General features: G+C 33.2%; 2 protein-coding genes across 2 annotated transcripts; both read left to right on the forward strand.

Annotated features, from left to right (window-relative positions):
• The first annotated feature begins 528 nt into the window (after positions 1-528).
• Positions 529-4,683, forward strand: LOC132725227 (uncharacterized). The gene is made up of 3 exons (XM_060710319.1): positions 529-613; positions 2,136-2,488; positions 2,720-4,683. Exons 2-3 carry the CDS (start codon positions 2,136-2,138, stop codon positions 4,071-4,073), a joined length of 1,707 nt encoding a protein of 568 aa, XP_060566302.1. The 5' UTR covers positions 529-613; the 3' UTR covers positions 4,074-4,683.
• Positions 4,684-6,640: 1,957 nt separating this feature from the next.
• LOC132725233 (uncharacterized) lies at positions 6,641-13,793 on the forward strand. The gene is made up of 3 exons (XM_060710331.1): positions 6,641-6,713; positions 11,089-11,441; positions 11,664-13,793. The coding sequence occupies exons 2-3, from the start codon at positions 11,089-11,091 to the stop codon at positions 13,018-13,020; spliced, it is 1,710 nt and encodes a 569-aa protein (XP_060566314.1). The 5' UTR covers positions 6,641-6,713; the 3' UTR covers positions 13,021-13,793.
• The last annotated feature ends 275 nt before the right edge of the window (positions 13,794-14,068 follow it).

Raw genomic sequence — 14,068 nt, forward strand, 5'->3', positions numbered from 1 at the left:
TATAAACATACAAGATAAACACTTGTACATCTGCCTATGACAAAATGTTAAGTGCAATGAGGCATCAATGCACTCGAATATAATATAAGTTATCTAGTTGAATATTTGGTCTGGATAAGGGACCTGTAATATACAATAAACTTATTTGGATTGTTTCATATTATCATGCGACAATTGAACACAATTAAATACTGCTAGATATTTCTTGTCCTATGGGCACATGCACACATTTTTGTATTTTACGGATGGTTCTACAATACAAGACAAATGAGCTGTTCTGGAATATATACCTATCAACGGAACAATTTTGCAAATGCACAATCTTTGAATGCGAAAACGCAAGGCTTATTTTAATTAAAATATTACGTTTTTGATACATACGAATCTTTATTCGATTTATCTTCAAATAAATATGAAATTAAACACTCGGCCTCCGTTAAAGCGGACACCATACATCATCGATAAGTAGATACCATAATTATAATGTGTTATCTTGAGTACTGATAATATACTATAGTATGTAACATACGGATGGACGTTGGAGTCTTGTCCTCCACAAACAGATTACTGATATATTTGTGAGTGAAATCGAAAGTGGGACAAACGGAAAAAAGTAAGCGTTTTTAAATATACTTAATATGATTGGTTTATTTTGCTGCAAAGTTTGAAAATGATTGAACTCTGCGAAATAATTTGCATTAGCAAATCAGTCATTTACATTTGTTTTATTTTTTTTAAAGACGTGCATGTTTGTGAGTTATTTATCTCGAAATTTCGACCTACGAACCCGTAAACTCGACTTATTAACTCGAAATTTCGACATAGTGACTCGAAATTTCGACTTAATATCTCGAAATTTCGACTTATTAACACGAAGTTTTTACTTACTTACTCGAAATTTCGACATACTAACTCGAAATTTCAACTTATTAACTCAAAATTTCAACTTAATAACTCGAAATTTCGACTTACTAACTCGAAATTTCGATTTACTTACTCGAAATTTTGACTTAGTAACTCGAAATTCTGACTTAGTTACAATATACTAGAATGGCCAAGAAAGTTATGACTTACCAATAGTTTAGATAATATAAGATATAGAAGGGAATGCGATTGTATGATGGAGATGGAGACCCTAGTGCCTGGACAAACTATTGAAGTTAACCTTAACCTTATTAGTGTGGTCAACTTTGACAATCGCATATACACGCTCGACATCAAAAACACAAGGCTTCCTTTAATTTGTACGTTCCGTTGTATTGTAACCCACCTGTTCGAACATATCTTTTCTCTTATTATAATCTTCACATCCCTGTGAATAAAAAGATCCTATACTTCACTTGCCGGACATCTGAGAAAAGTACCGCGGAGTGGCCAAAACAGGGCGTGCTGAGGCCTTTGTCAAATTTGTTAGGCTGACTATACCAGAATTTTTTCCGTTTCTTGTAAAATCGGATATATATTGGGACAACAGGTTCCACTTTTATCATCTTTTATCAACACAATATGAATCAAAGTCTGAGTAAATAAAAGAAAATAGAATATTGACAAACATCTTTTAAAGAATGTTACAAAAAAATATTAGTATAAAGAAACATGACAGACTAATTGCGTATACACACAACTTAAAACTTAGCAAACACATGAATATTGCACAGTTTACAATAGGGTGGGGTTTGGACTGTGGAAAGTATGATTTTAATCCCCCACAAAAAAGGAATTAGACAAAATGTAAAGGATATGTTCGGTCTGTGTGTGTGGACAAGTTATTCCTATTGAATTGTTCTGTAAAATACATAGGTGATCTGTCAATGTGCAACAGCTACACATGAAAGAATGTATCTTGAATTAAATCCTTGCACCGGCAAGCAATGTAAGTCGTGCAATGTTAGTCGATATATCGAGATTATAAGTCGAATTTTGAAATAGTAAGTCAAAATTTCGAGTAAGTAAGTCGAAATTTCGAGATAAGTAACTCGATATGTAATTGAAAATTTAGGCTCAGCAGGAATATTGCATATTACATAGCTGCTATACAACAAACAACCCTCTACCAATTAAAGTAAAAAAAAGTAAAGTGCCACGTTTTGCTCAATGTTTGATTCTATAGTTTAATTTCATATTCATTATATCAGATGACAGAAGGAGGTGGATATAACAATTCAGTACAAGGCTCCGATGCAGACTTTGAGTACTCGTGCACACCGTGCGGTGAAGAAGGCAACGATGAAAAAGCGTTGAAGTACTGTCCGGAGTGTAAAGAGTATCTCTGTGCAGCGTGTATAAAATGTCATCTTAAATTTTCTGCAACGAAGAAACACACGCTACATGACAAAGAATACAAACATTGTGAGGGAGATTCAGTTGAGACCATATCGGATAAGGAAAACATGTTGAAATGTCTTTACCATTCAGACAGGGATATCGAAATTTATTGTGGTGATCATGACATGGTGTACTGTGCTCTATGTGTTGCTAAGGATCATAGGTAACCAAATACATTGAGTTATAAAAATAATGCTGTATGAATCTAAACATTTTAATAATACATGTACAACAATGGCGTCAAATATTTTTATGGACAATATATAATTCATCTTTTAAATAATAAATAAATCCCTTTGTTCTATGCTTCTTTGTGTAGATTTGTAAATTGCATTTTGTATTTATTGTTTCTTTAAATTATGCACTTGCTTTTTGTTATTTTTAACTATTGAAGGCAATGCACTGGAATACTGGAACTTAAAGAAGCAGCTAAAAGGGTTTCTATCGAAAACAAAGACATCATATTGAGTAAAGTCGACTCTTTGCAAGCTGAAATACAGGTAACAACAGAGAAGAAAAAAGTAAATCTGAATACACTAGATAAGGAAAAGAATGAAATTTTAAAAACCATTAAAGACACGGAACGTTTGATGATTGACAAAGTCAAAGAACTAGCATTTGATGCACAAGCAAGGGCTTGTATTAAATATAATGGTTTAAAGGAAGAACTGCAAGAAGAATATTCTGTTCTTTTGCAAGCTTTTACTGAAACTACTGAATTAAGAAGTAAAGTTAAAAACAAAGTGGACCTAGATGAAAAACGACAATTTGCAAGACACATTCTGCAAAAACATAGTATGGCTGAACTAGTGAATAAGTACGATAGCGTAGAAAAATATGAAAGGAAAATGAAATGGTTTAAGAATGAAGAATTGATACAATACTTGTCAGCAGCTGATTGCCTTGTTCAGGTTGTTGGAAGTAAAACCAGCTTTAATATCAAAGACAACCCAATTCTCAAAAAATCACAGAAAGATATAACCATAAAAGGAAATGGAGACAAACAGACCGTTAGCATAAATGGAATATGCCAGCTTTTTGATGGTACAATTATACTATGTGATCGCGCAAATAACAAGTTGAAAAAACTGAATGAAAACTATAGCATTACAGAAGAATTCAAATTAGTATCTAGTCCATCAGGTATTTGTTTAACAGGCAAAACTGAGGTAGCAGTTAAACTCAAAGATCACACTTTATTGTTTGTTTCGATTAAGGACAAATTTAATGAAACACATTTCATAAAAATCCAGGGCGGTGACACTGTTGGTATTGCTTCCATTTGCAACGAAATTTGGTGCTTTACTGGAACTGACATTAAGGTCTATAACCGTTGGGGAACGATCATAAAAACCTTCAATAATGAATCATTTGTAGGAACAATATTCAACCCTGTTGGGAAAGAACCCGTACCAGTTGCAACAGACGGTGCGTTTATATATGTATCAGATTTAGGTAACAAAGTTGCATGTCTAGACAGGGAAGGAAACGTATGGTCGGTTATGGAAAGTAAACGGTTGAGGTTAGTAAGAAAAGCTTGTATTGCTTCAAAGGATATTATTTGTATCGCAGGGTACACCTCGGGTAATGTTATGATGTTCGATGGAAAAGGTAAATGCTTAGGAGAATTGGTAGATGGTTTAATGGAACCAGATTCTCTATGCTACGATAACAAGAAACAGCAGCTGCTTATTGGGTACAGAGATTTGAATATATTGACAATTATCAAAATAGATGAATGTTTCTAGGAAAGATATAAAAGTAATTAAAAAAGAAATTAAGAATTGACGTGTTATGACTTATATACAACTTTTGTCAGACGTCATGGAAGTACTGGATAAGATAATCCCAGATATCACCACCAAAAGGAAATACTCTCTAAAACAACCCGATTCAACAATAATAGACGCTCCCGCTTTGTTCCCCTACTGAGCAAAATGGAACGAGGCTGTCAATTATAATCAAAAAGATAAATTTTTGCTTCGTATTACTTTGTAATGTTTTCTATGTATGTGAAGTGAAATAAAAGAAATATAGCAAAATCTATAAATGAAATATACATAAGTAAAAGAAAAACAATGATTATGATTTGTGCAGAAGCTAGATGCCTGTTTTCTGATCAGTATTTGTAAACGTTAAAATCATAATTCGTCCAGAATCATTCTAATTTTTATGATTATAAAATTGTTTTTAAATATATGCACAATAAGTTGTACCAAAAAGTGACTTTTACTAGAGTAAGGCATCGATACTTATTATATATGGTATAGGGGCAAATAAATACTTCTTAAGACATAAGCATAAATACGCAATCACTAAGACAGAATGTAATTATTATTACATACTTTAAATTCTAGAATAAACAAATTGAGTTATCATAAAGTTTTCATTATTTTTCTTTTTTCCAATTGTAAATTTAAAGATTTCATAATGCATAATTAATAACCTTCATTTCTACAGTATTGTACAAAAAAGTCTGTTCTGCTAAAACTATAAATAGATGTTAAAAAGGGGATGGAATTTTTTCTTTTTTTTTCAATAATCAGGGATGACCTCAAATCCGAAAATAATCCAGTCTGCATTTTAATATGCAAAAAGTAGTGTCGTTTTTATTCATATGACTATCAATTCTAACAATGTTATGGTATTTTTATTATAATATTTTCCTTATATAAAATGTATCTGTATATATCTCAATTCTTAATTGTCAAGATGTATTTTATACCTACAACGTAGAAAAAAATGTAATATTAACAACATTGAGCTTACACTCTCTAAAGTTTGATTGATATTGAAAAAAAAACTCGTCTTTTGTAACAGGAAAGAACAAAACATATCCAAATGTGGTCAGAACTTGTCAGCAGTCATTTGTAATCCCGTCGGAATCCGCCGCCCGCGTATTATATTTCCGGTGTTATTGCACTGCCTGGGGAGGTTGTTTCGATTTAGAGAATGATTTAACATAAACTATGGTGTCCCGTGTGGGATTTGTCAGTGTTTGGTGGTCTCAAAGTTAATCATCTAATACTCTACATATAAAAACAAGTAATTGGAGCGTATAACTTATAATCTTTGTCATCACGCTTCTCAAATAGTGGTTTCAAATTTAATCGAATTTGATATACATGTATTATATACATGCATGTCAGGTTCAAATGAATGATGGTTTCAAATTTAATCAAAATTAATGTTTCACATAACTTAAAATATTATAAAATTATTCATCACCTTAGTAGTCCAAGTTATATTTGATTATCAGAGTTTATCATAAAATAATTATGCGCATCTTTTTTGTCTGTCATTGCATAGCAATAAAACAGCATTCCTGTCACCACCATGTAGTTTACAAACATTCAACTATAGTTCTTTATTATTGTTATAGTTTTCCTGTTTTATGATCAACAATCAGTTGGTGGTTCTTGTTGTCATAACACAGAGAGTCTTGACTGTCTAATCCGTCTAACAATTCTCCTAAACATTTACCTTTCTTATTGACCATCATTATATTGCCCGAGATGAATCCTGCAAGAATAATGATATCATTTTTACCAATACAAGCCCTACTTGCTCTTTTTAGTCTTTCCAAACCCATTATTGACCACACATTTCCGTACTCCACACTTAGCTAGTATCTGGCTGAAAAATAATCATTTGCCGAAACTTCTACTTCTCGGGAGCCTAACCGTGAATTATAACAATTTCCCTCCACCGAATTCATGTACAAGTACTAATTCACCAGAATAAACAATAAACAAAATTCATGAAACCTTTATTATACACCCCTTCGAAAAATCCATAAACTTCATAGGTTACTGGCCTTGGTAAGTAGATGGACCTTATTGATTTTTGGGACAAGAGATCAAAGGTCATGGTCACATTGACTTTGTATGCTAACATCGGTTTCTGACCAATGAACCTCAACAATCCATGTTACATTTTCACGTCGATCCTATTTGATAGCACATGATACTGTTTTCATTATGTATGCAAAACATTGCGGTAGAAATGGCAATAAATTACTATACAGCAAGGACAGATTGATGTATTACAGGGGTTCATACCCTATGTCAAGTGAACTGATGTGGAATGTACCAACCTTATATCAAGGGAAGTACAGTTTTGCAAATGCTCAATATAAGATGGCAAAAAAGCAGGGCAGATTTAATACTATATAAAAAACTGTTTTAATACATAAGTTATAACAAAACGAACCCATATTCGATGAATAATCAAAAACAAATAAAATCAAACTTATAAACGGTCTCCTCCGGCCTCCGTTAAAGCGTCGATTAGTAGATCCTATATCTTGGGTTATCTTGACTACCGATAGGCTAGACGTTCACAAACAGAAGCGAAATCGAAAGTGAGGCAATCGGAAAATAGCTTTAGTAAGAATTTTAAATTACTTATTTTCTAGTACATTATGTTATGACACTTCTCTTACATATACAAGTTTAGGTATTGTGTTTACAACCATTTAATAAATCCTGACAATCAGTTTAATTAACGCAGAAGTAAGAACAAACCCAAATGAGGTTGATTCATATGTTTTATTCTTTCACAGATAATAAAATCTTTTTTTTTTAATTGTTACGTTAAAAAAATCTTTTCAAGTTTCTTTAATAGCGGTTTGGTCTGCTTTCTTTGTTTTTTTAATAATAGATATAAAATACATCTGTAATTTCTTTGTTTGACAGTAGTCTAACCTGCATTTTAACGCGCGGGTTTAAATTCAAGTAGGAACAAGAAATACTACCCTTTTCTTTAACATTATGTATGTATCTCTCCTATCATTTTAAGAATAAGAAAGTCTTTAATTTCAATAATATTGTTTGGCTAAGTAATGCTTGATTTAATCACAAATATGTAAATATTAAAGTTCAAAAATGGTTCAATTCTTGGGGTCATTTAGTTTGTATTATTAGTAATAACGATTTTATTTTAAACATATTTTATTCATAATCATACACAGTACATAATATACATTCATTCAATATATACAATGTTGAAATGGATACGATTAAAAGATATGAAATTTTATAAAGTTCTTTTCCGACACTATTTTAAATTTACGAAAAAGTGATTGCATCAATCTACTGAGTCAATGTTTATGAATTCATATTATATGTGATAAAAAACTGAAGGATACATACAAATTCAAACATATATAAATTGGCAATCGTGGTTTTGCTTTTTTGAGGTTACTTTGGTCACTTAATTTTATACAGTGTACATGTTACAAAATAGATATTTAGCATGTAGCATTTTCTAGCTACCTCTGTTACCTGAGTTATGTTGCAAACAATCGTTTATATAGTGTTATATAAACTGTAACAAATCTTAAAAAAGATTATCTTAGATATTTTAATCTGATTGTGAGGGAGAGGGTGGAGGGGGTTCTAAAATACTCATAAACTTTTCCAAATTCTACAATAGAGAAGATTTTCCGCAGACGTTTTTTTTTTGTTAAATGATATGCACTAAATTCAATGTTTTAAACACTATTTTAACAGTAAAAAGCATGGAATTTTGTAAAAATATTCATATATTCTATTTAGGACAACTGTCTTTTTGCCCTTAGCGGACTGCACATGCACGAGAAAATGACGCATGTACGAGGGACGGTCAGAAAATATCCGGACTTTTCATGATCCTCTCTTTCCACGTGCAGCTATATACACACATTATATATTGGTGAAAACTACGTTCATTCGCCAATAACGTGGTCAGTTTATTTTAAATGATAAGTGTGTATACACGGTATTTTGCCCTCTGATATAATTATGATAGGTGTTTTGTCTATCATGGACTCTTTGTTAGAGGAACAACGCTCTGTTATAAAGTTTCTGGTTGCAGAAGATGAAAAGCCCTGCCACATCTTTCAGAGGCTTAAAAAAGATTTTCTGATAAATGTGTATCACGTTCAACCTTCTACAACTGGCTTTATCAGTTTCGTGAAGGCAGAACAAGTGTTTGTGACAGGCCTAGGACTGTTTGTAACCCAAACAATGGTAGCAAATGTTAAAGCTTTTGTCAACAAAAATCGTCGAGTAACTTTGGAGGAGGTAGCTAACAAGTTTAGTATCGGTAAGGCATCGGCACACAAGATTTTACACGAACACCTAGGCATGAGCAAGGTAAGTGCCAGGTGGGTGCCCAGACAGCTGTCGGCAGATCAAAAGGCAACCAGAGTAACCAATGCAAAAGAACATTTAAGTCGTTTTCATCGTGAAGGAGATAAGTTTTTGAACCGCATTATCACTGGAGATGAGATGTGGGTTCATTATTCCGAACCTGAGACAAAAGCTCAGTCAAAGCAGTGGAAACAAGCTGGTTCCACACCTCCTAAAAAGTTTAAGCTGTCTTCTTCGGCTGGCAAAGTCATGCTTGTTGCCTTTTGGAATTCACGAGGAATGATACTTACTCATTTCATGCCAAAAGGTCAAACTGTCACCGCCAAGTACTATTCTGAAGTAAATCTGAAAAATCTCAGAGAAAAACTGAAGCAAATGCGTCACAGGTTAGCACAGAAAAATGTCCTCCTTCTTAACGATAACGCCCCCTCCCATACCGCCGCAGCTACAGTGGAGGTTATCAACTCTTACAAATTGCAACTGTTGTCTCACCCTCCTTATAGCCCAGACCTCGCCCCCTGTGACTTTTATTTGTTTCCAGAACTGAAAAAATTGCTTGCTGGAAAGAAATATAAGACCAGGGCGGCTTTGATATCTGCTGTTACACAGAACCTAAAACATAGGTCTACGTCTTGGTTCACAGCGGGAATACAAAAGCTCCCACGAAGATGGTAAAAGTGCGTAGACGTAGGTGGAGAATATATTGAAAAAGAGTAGAAATATTTTTTTTTTTAAATGTTGAATTGTTTTCGAGAACGAGTCAAAAGTCCGGATATTTTCTGACTTCCCCTCGTACATTAACTAAACACGTTGTTCAAATAGCAATAGGAGGTACAAGTCGTTGACTGTGGATTAGAAAAGGAAAAAATACAGTAATAGTTCAAAATTTGTTTTCGACTGCGTATATAAATATAGGACCGGTAATTAAAAATGCAGCTTAAACATAAATAGTGTATATAACATAAGCGCTATAAGACAAACAACCCTCTACCAATAAAAGTAAAAACAAGAAATGTCGAACGACACATATTCCCCCTTTACAGCCCTAGACTCACGTTATTAGATACTTGCCATAAATGGGTACATGGAAGTGTAGTTATGACCAATTAGTATGTGAAATATGAAGACTTTGTGATAAATAGTTTTCAATATACCCGGTAATCAGCGGAAACCATTCTGACATTTAAGGCCACCGAAACCTTGACCTTTGATCTAGTGACCCCAAAAGCTATACGGATCATCTGTTGGTTATGACCAATCACTATGAATTGTGAAGAATTTGTGATAATTATATTTCAAGATAAATGACCTGAAATCATATTAACATTCAAAGACCCTGTGATTGACCTTTGACCTGGTGACCCAAAAATCAATTGGGGTCATCTACTAGTTATGACCAATCAATATGTGAAATATTAAGACTATCTGATAAATAGTAACCACGATAAAAAACGGAAATCATATTATCATTCAAGGCCACTGTTAACTTGACCTTTGACCTAGTGACCTTGAAATCAATAGGGGTCATCTACTATCTATGACCAAATAAATATGTGAATTATGTATATTTTGAGATGTTTACTTTTCAAGATAATCAGTGGAAACCATTCTGACATTTAAGGCCCTTGTGACCTTGACCTTTGACCTAGTGACCCTCAAATCAATAGGGATCATCTACTAGTTATGACCAATCAATGTGTGAAATATGAAGATTTTGTGATAAATCGTAACCAACATAATAAGTGGAAATCATAGTACCATTCAAGGCCCCTGTGACCTTGACCTTTGGCCTTGTAACTCTAAAATCAATAGGGGTCATCTACTAGTTATAACCAATCAGCATGTGAAATATTTAGACTTTATGTTGAATATTTTTCAAGATAATCAGCGGAAACCATTCTGACATTTAATACCCTTGTGACCTTGACCTTTCACCTAGTGACCCAAAAATCAATAGGGGTCATCAACTACATGTAGTTATGACCAATCAATATGTGAAATATGATGACTTTGTAATAAATAGTAACCAAGATAATAAGCGGAAATCATATTACCATTCAAGGTCCCTGTGACCTTGACCTTTGACCTAGTGACCCCAAAATCAATACGGGTCAGATACTAGTTATACCCAATGAATGTGTGAAATATGAAGACTTTGTTACGAATACTTTTCAAGATAATCAGCGGAAACCATTCTGATATTTAAGGCCCTTATGACCTTGACCTTTGACCTTGTGACCCATAAATTTATAGGGATCATCTACTAGTTATGACCAATGACCATGTGAAATATGACAACTTTGTGATGAACACTTTTCAAGATTATATGCGGAAACGATTCTGACATTTAAGGCCCATGTGACCTTGAGCTTTGAACTTTTGACTTCAAAATCAATAGGGGTCAATCACTAGTTATGACCAATCACTATGTGAAATATGAAGACTTTGTGATAAATACTTTAAAAGATAATCAGCGGAAACCATGTAGTCTACCGACGGACAGACCAACAGACAGACATTATCAAAACAATATGCCTCCTCTTCTTCGAAGGGGACATAATAAATTGTATAATGCCATTTTTTGCTCCTTATTGATTATATAATTTAATTTTATATTTCATTATATCAGATGGCAGAGGGAGGCGAACACAACAATCCAGTACCAAGATCTGATGCAGATTTTGAGTACTCGTGCACACCGTGCGCTGACGAAGGCAATGATGAAACGGCGTTGAAATACTGTAAAGAATGTAAAGAATATCTCTGTGCAGCGTGCATAAAATATCATCTTAAATTTTCTGCAACGAAGAAACACGCGCTACATGACAACGAACACCAACATTGTGAGACAGATTCCATCGACACTACATCAGATGAGGACCAAATGTTCAAATGTCTCTATCATCTTGACAGGGATATCGAGATGTACTGTGGTGATCATGACATGGTGTATTGCTCTCTATGTGTTGCTAAGGATCATAGGTAACCAAATACATTGTGTTATTAAAATGATGCTGTATGTATCTAAACATTTAAATAATACATGCACAACAATGACGTCAAAATTAGCTTTTATGGACAATATTAAATTCATATTTTGAAAAAGAAATAAATCAATTTGTTCTATGCTTCTTCGTGTAAAATTGTAAATTGTAATTTTTGTTTCTTTAAATTATGCACATGTATTCTTTTTAACTATTGAAGGCACTGCACTAGAATACTAGAACTTAAAGAAGCAACTAAAAGGATTTCTATCGAAAACAAAGACATCATACTGAGTAAAGGCGACTCTTTGCAGGGTGAAATACAGGTAACAAGAGAGAAGAAAAAAATAAATCTGATTACACTAGATAAGGAAAAGAATGAAATTGTAAAAACCATTAAAGACACGGAACGTTTGATGATTGACACAATCAAAGAACTAGCGCTTGATGCACAAGCAAAGGCTTGCACTACATATAATGGTTTAAAGGAAGAATTGCAAACAGAATATTCTGTTCTTTTGCAAGCTTTTACTGATACTAATGAGTTAAGAAGTAAAGTTAAAACAAAGGTGGACCTAGATGAAAAACGAAAATTTGCAAGACACATTCTGCACAAACATAGCATGGCCGAATTAGAGAATAAGCACGACAGCGTAGAAAAAGATGAGAGGAAAATGAAATGGTTTAAGAATGAAGAATTGATACAATACTTGTCAACAGCTGATTGTCTTGTTCAGGTTGTTGGAAGTAAAACCAGCTTCAATATCAAAGACAACCCAATTCGCAAACAGTCACAGAACGATATAAACATAAAACGAAATGGTGATAAACAGACCTGTAGCATAACTGGAATTTGCCAGCTTTTTGATGGTACAATTATACTTTGTGATCGCACAAATAAAAAGTTGAAAAAGCTGAATGAAGACTATAGTATCACAGAAGAACTCGAATTAGCATCTAGTCCATCGGGTATTTGTTTAACAGGCAAAAGTGAGGTAGCAGTTAAACTCAAGGATCACACTATATTGTTTGTTTGTTACGATAAGGACACATTGAAGAAAAACTATTTCATAAAAATCGAGGGCGGTGACACTGTTGGTATTGCCTACTTTTGCGACGAAATATGGTGCTACACTGGAAATGACATCAAGGTCTATAATCGTTGGGGAACGGTCATAAAAACCTTCAATTCTGAATCATTTTCAGGAACAATATTCAACCCTGTTGGGAAAGAACTTGTCCCAGTTGCAACAGACGGTGCGTTTATGTATGTATCAGATTTGGGTAACAAAGTTGCATGTCTAGACAGGGAAGGAAACGTATGGTCGGTTATGGAAAGTAAACGGTCGGAGGTAGTGAGAAAAGCTGGTATTGTTTCAAAGGATATCATTTGTATCGCAGGATACACCTCGGGAAATGTTATGATGTTCGATGGAAAAGGTAAATGCTTAGGAGAGTTGGTAGATGGTTTAATGGAACCTGATTCCCTATGCTACGATAACAAGAAACAGCAGCTGCTTATTGGGTACCGAGATTTGGATATATTGACAATTATCAAAATAGATAATGGTTTCTAGGAAAGATATAAAAGTAGTATCCTTTTTAAAAAGAAATTAAGAATTGACGTGTTATGACTTATTTACAACTTTTGTGCAGACGTCACTGGAAATCGAATAAGTAAATCAAAACAAACAAAGTAGATCCCACAAACAAAAAGAAATACACTTTAATGTAACTAAGTTTAACTGGTGGTACTAGCAACTGGTGGCCATGCGTTGAGCAATGTTAGCGTTGATAGAAGACGATCAAGTAAGACGTCCAATAATAGACGCTCCTGCCTTTTCCCCTACTGGACAAAATGGAACGCGACTGTCAATTATAATCAAAAAGATATATTTTTGTTTAGTATTACTTTGTAATGTTTTCTATGTATGTGAAGTGAAATAAAAGAAATATTGCAAAATCTATAAATGAATATAAAGAAGTAAAAGAAAACCAATAATTATGATTTGTGGAAAAGCTAGATGCCTGTTTTCCGATCAGTATTTGTAAACGTTAAAATCATAATTCGTCCACAATCATTCTAATTTTTATGATAATGGTGTTCTAAAATATATGCACAATAAGTTGTACAAAAAAGTGACTTTAACTAGAGTAAGGCATCGATACTTTTTATATATGGTATAGGGGCAAATAAATACTACTTAAGACATAAACATAAATAAGCAATTACTAAGACAGAATGTAATTATTATTACATACTTTAAATTCTAAAATAAACAAATTGAGTTATCTTATTTCAGATATAACACATTTTAGTTAGATTTTATTATATTTTTGTCCCTATATACATGTTCTGTTTCTGTTTTTTTTTTATTTTAGAATGCTTTATTAGATATAAGATACATATGATTGCTGTTGTATATCCTTCATGTATTATTGTCTCAAAATAAAGATATTATTATATAAGTATTTTTATTAAACAATTTACATACAAATCTTAGTTATATTTTTATGAACATATGTGTATGCCGACCTGGAGATGTGCCCCTGTGGGGGCAATTCTTTACATTTTTTTAAAATAACGATATTTCAAATTCATGTACGTGGCTGAGTGAAAAGTTA

Source organism: Ruditapes philippinarum, unplaced genomic scaffold, assembly GCF_026571515.1.
Source record: "Ruditapes philippinarum isolate M1 unplaced genomic scaffold, ASM2657151v2 ctg7692_1_1_1_1, whole genome shotgun sequence".
NCBI lineage: Eukaryota > Metazoa > Mollusca > Bivalvia > Venerida > Veneridae > Ruditapes > Ruditapes philippinarum.

Excerpts from the sequence above, each read along its gene's own strand:
- LOC132725227 (XM_060710319.1), top strand. The coding sequence starts at position 2,136 with ATGACAGAAGGAGGTGGATATAACAATTCAGTACAAGGCTCCGATGCA. Across the intron at positions 2,489-2,719 it reads TGTGTTGCTAAGGATCATAG|GCAATGCACTGGAATACTGG; the intron begins GTAACCAAATAC and ends TAACTATTGAAG.
- LOC132725233 (XM_060710331.1), top strand. The coding sequence starts at position 11,089 with ATGGCAGAGGGAGGCGAACACAACAATCCAGTACCAAGATCTGATGCA. Across the intron at positions 11,442-11,663 it reads TGTGTTGCTAAGGATCATAG|GCACTGCACTAGAATACTAG; the intron begins GTAACCAAATAC and ends TAACTATTGAAG.